This window comes from Arachis ipaensis, chromosome B05 (assembly GCF_000816755.2).
Source record: "Arachis ipaensis cultivar K30076 chromosome B05, Araip1.1, whole genome shotgun sequence".
Classification (NCBI taxonomy): Eukaryota; Viridiplantae; Streptophyta; class Magnoliopsida; order Fabales; family Fabaceae; genus Arachis; species Arachis ipaensis.
In genome coordinates, this window is record NC_029789.2 from 63,908,735 (window position 1) to 63,917,412 (window position 8,678).

Consider the following 8,678-nt stretch of genomic DNA (forward strand, 5'->3'; position numbering starts at 1 on the left):
TTAACTTGTTATATTAAAATATAATTAAATTTTGTTATTATTATTTAATGAAATTGTTAAATATATTACATAATGATATACATAACAACATTCCTATACGATTCCAGGAGCATTCAAGGCAAGAAACAAAGATGAAAAAGATGATGGCAATGATAAAGGTTCATAAGAGATGGAGGGTGGCCTTTGTTGTTTCACAGATAGAACTCAAACCATGGTGGAGTAAGTGATTGCTGTCACAACACCTATGAGTGAGAGCCCTGCAATTGAATTGCGGTTTGAAAGCTGAGACAGGACAATGGATAGAGAAGTGAAAACTAGGTACTGCTCCACTATGGTTAAAGGATTTGAGGTACACGTTGGACCACAAACTATTTGGAAGAATTGTTTCATGGTTTCCCCTCCTATAAGGATCAATACAGTTGCAGTTCTTGCTGATAAATAAACAGTTAGAAAGAGAGCAAGCCACACCCCTAATCTTTTTCCTGAAAAAGCAAGATTGAAATCTTTTCAAATCATGCAATGATATTTTTAGGACTGTTATATGTGTATGAATCTTCAATTAACTTGGTTTGAGCACCCAACATAGTTTTTGAGGATCAATTATATGTAAAGAATTCTTGCATTGTTAATTATGAAACTTTACATAACAACGTGATATAATAAATAAACTATATCAAATAAACTCACCAAACGCTGCTTGAGCAAGCTCACATATCTGTTGTACCTTTTCCTAGGAACGGCTTCATGCAGCTGAACCAAAAGCCATAAAGTGTACAGTTGAAACAATATGCTATGGTTAAAGAAAGGATTCCCTAAACTATCCACAAAAATCTCAGCTAAAGGCTTAATCCAAATCAAAGCAGTAAATATAACAAACAGTTGGTTTGCATAAAGGATGGTGCGACCAAACTATCCATAAGTGATCACGGACAAATTGCAACGAATCTGATCAATTCCAAGCCAAAAGGAACGTGCAATTCTAGCAGCGTCTAAAAGCAACGAAGAGGTGTGATCCAAACCCAAAATTCCCATAAAAATCTCGAAAACACCAAAAAGAACACTGAGCTTCTTCTCGGATCTCTTGGATGTGGATCTCTTGAAAAGTGAGCCTCGCAAGCATCATGAACCACATGTAAAGGCTCAAACTTGACAACAGAATTGGAACAAAAGTACCACTCATGAAGAAGCCAGAATTGGTATTGGAACCCAAGTAAGAGTGAAGGAAGAGGGAAGAGAGGGTAACGAAGGAGACGGTGAACGCAACGCAGTATTGATCGATGTAGAGGTGGGATTGAAGGTGAGAATGGTTGAGCCTGAGCCAGAAGATCTGGGCATTCTTCTCGTCGAAATAGAGCTTGTCCTTATTCTTGGGCTACTTTCTGATGTCGGAAGCAGGGCCTTCGGGGGCGCTAGGGCGGCGAATGGCAACACGAAGGCCGTGGGACGTGGAGGGTTGGGCATTGGAGTGATGTAGGTTTGAAGAGCGTAGAGGAAGAGAATTGGGAACCTGAAAAATGCGATGAAGAAAACGAGGAAGAGAGAGAGCGAAGCGTGCAGGAATGGAGTTTTGTACAATAACACCAACTGCGAGGGACTAATGTGGGTATAGTGGGAGGGACCAGCATGGCAAAACAACGCCACGTAAGCACTCCGGTGATGACTCATCACCAGAAATATGCCCAGGGACCATTATGAGTACTCAGAGCTCTATCTGGAGGACTACAATGAGAAAATCGGAATCTTGAGGACTACATTGGGTAATCACACGAATCTCAGGGACTACTATGAGGATTTACTCAGTAAAATTATCATTATATAACTTTACTTATTTTTTTCCTTCTAAACAAATACTAAAATACTATAAATTAATCATCTTTTAATATCTTTTCATCTTATTTTTTTTTCATCCAAACATACCAATAGAAATTAAATTTCACCTCAATTTTTTTCTTCCTATTTCTTTTTACTCAATTTTATTTTTTTCTATTTCTTTCGTCCACCAAACAAAGCCTAGATTTGTCAAAATTTAGCACAAATTTCCTCTAATTAACTTCTAGTGAAATCCATCATAGCGTGGAACCAGTATACTGCTACCCTTACCATTATTAGTCCACTAGTGTACATGAAAAAAATAAAAGATTTAGCTAACATATTATTAGTCCACTAGTGTACATGAAAAAAATAAAAGATTTAGCTAACATATGTTCTAACAACACATAATAAGCTTATTATTAATAGAAAGTTTTAAATATTTTTATTTAATGAATATAAAATAAAAGCATTAATTTTTTTTTTATATTTTCAATGAAAACTTTTTTATTTGTAAAGTTAACATATGTTCTCAAAGCTAATGAATTATAACTCAAATGACACCATCTTCCCATACTCACTTAAACAGTCGTAGATTCAAGTCTCCCTATTTTTAGTAAAAAAAAAAAATGTTCTCAAAGCATATGTTAGCTAAACCCAAAAATAACTCGTGTGTTTGTCGCAAGATTCTTAATGACGTTATTTGTTTTTTCTCGAGTTAAGGTTTATAAAAAGGAATGAAATGAAATGACTAAACTGTCCTCTATACAAGGTAAGCTTTAAAGACAATAAAATCCTTTAAGAAAAATGTTATCAGATTATATACTCTCATTCTCTTCTTTATCATAGAAGAGCATGTTGCCAGCTAGCCACCTTTTTCTCATCTTCATTAAGCTCTTAATGAATGAACCTTCTACATGGAACAAGTTGAGTTTTGACAAGAATACCCCTTCCATAGTATCGTCTAGTGCTTAATTTGGTAGGAGATTCACTTTGGCATATCTCAAAAAGTTCGTTGAGCTTTACAATAGTGAGAATTATACTAAGTGAAGTACCATATTGTAGACATGAAGCTGCTATTTTGTACTACATATTGAAAGTGTCAATCACTTGAAGAATTCGGATATGTTAACAATTGCTAATTTGGAAAAGGCTGAAGAACTAAATTGGGATTTTCTTTTTGAGGTTTCCTTTTCTTCTTTGGGAAGAAGGGTCGGATGATGAATCTTGAGAAGCGGCTCAAATGATCCTGGAGACCTTCCATCTCATAATGACCAAACCGCCAATCTCGTTTGATATATGGCCGCTGTATAGGTTCATCAAGTCCACCTGTCATAAGACGCAACAATAATTAAAGTTTATATTTATCTGAACAAAGTCACAAACAACACAACAAAAGTCTAACCATGTTCATAGCCCTCTGGGCATAAGCTTTCTTCATGTTTCCATGGAAGAACTTTAACCAACATTTTTTTTAACCAACTTAGTAGTGAATTCACCGATGCCAAACAACTTTTTTTGTAAGTTATTTAAGGTTCAAGGACCTCTATTTTGCAACTAAGCAGAGCAGGTTGTAAAGCAATCTGCTTGTGAGGTTTAAAGCAAGCATTCATGTCAATAATAGTTGCATAGTTCATAACTTCTAATTCTAATAACCACTGATCATTTTAATTTCATCTGCTAACAATCTAACATCATTAATACAATGGCTGCCACATATCATCTCATAAAACTCAGTCTTCTTTTAAGGGTAAGTTTAAAATGTGGTTAAAATAAATTAGGCCTAGTCAATAATGGTATTTGTTTCAAACTTTCAATGCGTTCATACATAGTTGGTTCCTGGTAAGGCACTAAGGCATCAACCGCATTAACAAGGTGAGAGATAGTGTTAAGCCTTACTCTAAATTTGTAAGACAGGAACAGCAAGATTTTATACTTTTATGCTTTAAATCAATGGTAGAAGATAATTAAGCTTCTCTGCATGCACATAGAGACAAAATTTTAGCTGAAAATAAGAATTTAGATAATTACCTGCATACATTAAACCATGTTTGTCCACAGCCCGGTAAAATGGCCTTGTTTTCATCTCTCTAGCAGCTCTTTGGAGTTCTTCCCACGCTCCATCACGATCTTCACGTGTAACTTTTCCTGTAGTCACAATCTGCAATAAACAGCTCAGTGAAACTGTAAAAAATAATTAGACACAGCATGTGCCAAGGAGAAAGAAATGCAGATTCGGAGTGCTAACTCTAGAAAATAGATGGTAAGAAGGGCGGGGGATCCGTGCTAGATTGTTTTTGCGGTCAACTGCTACAAGTCCAAACTTGGGACCGTATCCATCAGCCCACTCCCAGTTGTCAGAAATAGTCCAGAACAAGTAACCAAGCACAGGCACGCCCTGTAAAAAATTAAAAGAAGGTCTAACATGTGGTTGGTATTTATAGAAGGAAAAAAAGAATAATTTTAGGCAAATGGAGATTTAAACCATGATCATGGCTGCATAAATTGCAAGCAAATGCTCCAACATATATGGTCGCCGGATCACATCTGTCTCATCTGAAACTCCGTTCTCAGTAATGATGAAGGGGACATCTAAATGCTTGTATCTTTCATGAAACTGGAGCAACATTCGGTACAAGCCATCAGGATATACCCCACGACCAGATTCACTGTACTCGTCAGTTTCTACCAGTTTCAGGCCAGGCCCTGAAACCACTTCCTGAAATCAATGCCGGTTTCCTAATGTTAATAATGTACGTCATAATCAGATACATAGCATGCAGTGCAGTTATCAAGGTTAAGAAAACAAACCTGACCATAGTAATTAATGCCTATGAAGTCCAGGTTGTCAGATATTCCATCAATATATGGGAATATAGTCAATGAATTAGCCATTGTAACAGCAGCAACATCAAACAGACCATAGGGTCGCATAAATGACACATGGTGTGCGACACCCACCATTGTATTTGATGAGCTACTTCCAAAAAGATATCAATCAGATAATTACCACACAATTCAAAAAGCAACAAAGGAGAGTAATAAATTTCAAATGTGCAGGTCCTGCTTAATGAGACGAGGTTGCAGAAAAGATTCAGTTAAACTGAAAAGAAATGGCAACCAAGGAGTCAACCAGATAATGGATAACATATGAAAATAATAACTATATTATAATGTAGATAACTTCAAGAAAAGAGGATACATATCTAAAATTTAAAAGGACGTAAAAATGTTCTTTAGAGTCCAAGTTCAACAGGTAAAGTGACAATAATTTTCCCAAGCTTCCATAAGAAAGGGATACCTTATTTCATGGATGTAGTCATATGCCTTTGAGTGTGCAATAGACATCCAATGCATGGCCTGCTGAAAAACACCGGTCGGAAGGGCAGAAGTCGCAGCCTCCAGCATATCAGGATGACCACCAGGCCAAGCTCCAGCACAATAAGTTAGCATGCTGAAGACATGCGGCTCATTGAATGTCACCCAGTAGTCTACTAAACCTGATACACTGTTTACAACAAGCCTGCATGGAATGGGAAGATAAAGATGTGGTGAAAGCTCATCAGAATGCAAGCAGTTAAGGATGTGAACAATGTCACACAAGCAAGAGGAAGGCTCTTGTACCATAATTTACCTGCTCTTTAGAAGTATTACATGAAGAAGGGATAGGATTCAATTACAGGTTCAATAAATGTCTATATTGCCAATGCTATTAATGTTGTTAAGTCAATCATGAGGCCTCAAATGTGCCCAGTTTACAACAAAAGATAGGTTGACACAGTGCAGCAGTCAATGTCACCAGAAACTAGAGTCTGCAGCAGGTATAGAAAAATGGCATAGATACAAATTCTACTGAAAGACAATTAACCTGGTAAATTCCATGAAATAATCCACTGTCTTTTCCAGTTTCCAACCTCCATACTCACCCGCCCAGGGTGGAAGTGAGTGGTGAAAAAGAGTGAGCATCACCTTCATTCCATATGATCGGACCCTTTTGATAATCCACTTGTATCGCTCAATGGCAGCATAGTTGACCTATAAAAGGGGGAGTCAAATCAGTAAATTAAAGAAGTAACATACTAACATCTCTTCATCAGTTGAATTGGTTGATAAGGTCCAAAGACAAAACAAAATTTCATAAGTTGAAAAACATATGCATAGGCTCAATTACATAAGGTATTCAGTACTCAGTAATATACGCTTTACCAACGATCAGAAATGACATCATTATGAAATGCCAATTTTGTACGTACAGATTCTTTGAGGCCATTGACAGGCTCCTTTGGCATGATTCTTGACCAATCAACTCCCATGCGGAAAACACTAATACCAGTATCGTTGGCTAATTTCAATTCTGTATCAGGATCAGACCAAAACCTTAACCTTTCCTCCCTGAAAATTAGCGTTTTTTGCCTTCCATTTATCCACAAGCCTACTCATTTAACATTAAAATTCAGGTGAAGAAAAAAGAAATCTCAGGGCTTACGGGTGCGGAACATTATGCCAAGCAGTTACATTATGATGATATTCTACTTCTTCTTCTTCTTCTTCTTCTTGACCTTCCACTTCGATGTACTTCTCAAAACCTCTAATCATGGCCTCCATAGCAATCTTAAGAGGTTTCTTACCCTTCTTAACTTGCTTACCGGCCTGCCGTGGAGACGCTCCAGCTGTTTGAGAGCCACCATCACCGGCTGCAGAGCCCATCAATGCATCAACCGGCTGCTTGGACGCTTTCGGCTCCACATAGTCAGCCTTTTCTACAGCAAATTGTAGCCAAGCATCGTCAAGCCTATCCTCAACATGTGCTGGTGCTGTTGCCAAACCAAAGAAAAACCCATTCTCTCCTTCTGCAACGTTAAAACAAAACAAAACCATCATCTATCCCTAAGTCCTAATTGTAGCCCGTGCAAGATGCAATCAATCAATCACAACGAATAAATTATTCAATAACTTCAATCTTATTAGCAACGGCGTAGTGCACTTTAATTGCCTATAATTAAGTATGCTATTATGTTTTGCAATGAACAGCAAAGCTACTTGCGAATAGGGAAGTGTTTGGGACTTGGAAGTGAATACTAACCGGAGAGGTCGAAGACGGCGAGGGTTTCGGAGGACTCGTCGATGGGGGAACGGAAGGGAAGGAGGTTCTTGTTGCGATAACGGGAGAATGAGAAGGCATTGGCGGCGACAGTCAGAGTAACCAGAGCTCCGGCGAGCTTGGTGGCGGCAGCAAAGAGCGCCACCAGCGTCATCCGATTGGGTAGGGGAAAGTAGCAGCTGCGTCCACGTGTCTCAGTGAGAACTCTCTCTGTGAAGATAGTTCATATTGAAGATGAGAGAGAATCGATATCCATATCCAAATTCAAAATCCAAGTGAATGAGACCAGGGAAGGTCTAAGAAACTAAGTGGACGTAATACAATCACTTGGCTTCGCGATGTTAGTTAAGGGGACCGGTAGTCTCTTCTAAGTTCTAAGTTCTAAGTTCTAAGTTCTAAGTTCTAATATAGTTACGTTTTTTTATCCGCGTTCAATTTCTCTTATTGTTTTTTCCTGCGAAGGTTTTATCCACTTTCCGATTTGCAATTCACCATTGAGCAAGGACAACGAACTCCGTCAGGTTTTGCACAGCCATTTTTGTGCGACAATAAAAAGGAAGAAGCAAAGTTCCAGCTATCAAATCCACCCTCCCCCGTCGCGAAACCTTTGTTGCTCTTTTGGGTTGGCTCCTCAAGATTGGGTTACTTCAAGGATTGCAAAGCCCGATAGATTTGCCATTTGTGACTCAAAACACCTGGTTGGTCAATCCCTTATTCAATTTGGTTATGTTGAGGATTTGATGTTTGTCTTGATATTATAAATTCGATCATCTTAGAAACGAATAAAATAGATAAAACTTATTTTATTTAATATTTATTAATTATTATAATAATTAATAAATATTAAACAAGACAACTTAGAACTGTGACTAATTTTTCTTTATCAAACATTTCTATTATAAATGTATGAATTGAACTTTTCTCCTTTCCATGACCCGAATAAATTGGTGTATGTGATGAAATATTTTTGGATATGTTACTGTTTATGATAATGCTACTTACAGAAAATCTAAAACCATTCTTAACCAAATTCGAAAGTTTTGGTGAGCGGGTTATTCAAATTGAACACTGTTGTTAGCTTGATGCAAAGTAAAATGTGAACTAGTTAGAAATTAATCAATAATTTAGGTGCGTTAACTAGTTAAGGGAAAAATTATGCATCTTGGGTATTATTCTAACATAAAAGTTTTGTTGAATTTAAAGCTCACAAGAAGCACAAGGAGACAGTTATTTAGTATAAAGAGTAAATAACTATTTTTAACCATAAAAGATTTGAACGCTGACAAAACTGACCATAAAAAATTAAAACTAAAGTTATACCAATATAAGATAAGTTTTGTTCGACAAAAATAACCAATTATTAAATTTTTGTTCATAATTTCATAAATACCCCTAACTTTTTATCTCTTTTATCTCTACACCCAATCTCTAACTCTAACAATTTAATCTGGCTCCCTCCGCCTCTGCCTGTACCCTCCAATCTTCTCGGCCGCCACAATCTCCTTCCACCACCACTATCGCCTCCAATACCACTATCACTCCAAAACCGCCACCACTCCATTTCCTCTACCCTCCAACACCACCACCACTCCATAGCTATACGTGTTCCCTCATTCCCACTATCTCACACTCCTTCCGCTGTAAAATTAGGAATCTTTTTGTCCTTTCACTTTCACATTCCCCTATTCAATGGCCCACCCGTATTCCTATTATTCTCTCTAACCAAACCTCAAATTTTTCTCTTTCATGGTTTTTCTCTTTAACTATT

General features: G+C 37.4%; 1 protein-coding gene across 1 annotated transcript; it reads right to left on the minus strand.

Moving 5' to 3' along the window:
- LOC107643663 (beta-glucosidase-like SFR2, chloroplastic) lies at positions 2,560 to 7,645 on the minus strand. Its single transcript, XM_016347373.2, has 10 exons — positions 6,893 to 7,645; positions 6,296 to 6,659; positions 6,063 to 6,201; positions 5,678 to 5,844; positions 5,111 to 5,332; positions 4,621 to 4,786; positions 4,295 to 4,528; positions 4,058 to 4,207; positions 3,841 to 3,970; positions 2,560 to 3,138 (listed from the first exon to the last, which is right to left on the minus strand). The coding sequence occupies exons 1-10, from the start codon at positions 7,062 to 7,064 to the stop codon at positions 2,948 to 2,950; spliced, it is 1,935 nt and encodes a 644-aa protein (XP_016202859.1). The 5' UTR covers positions 7,065 to 7,645; the 3' UTR covers positions 2,560 to 2,947.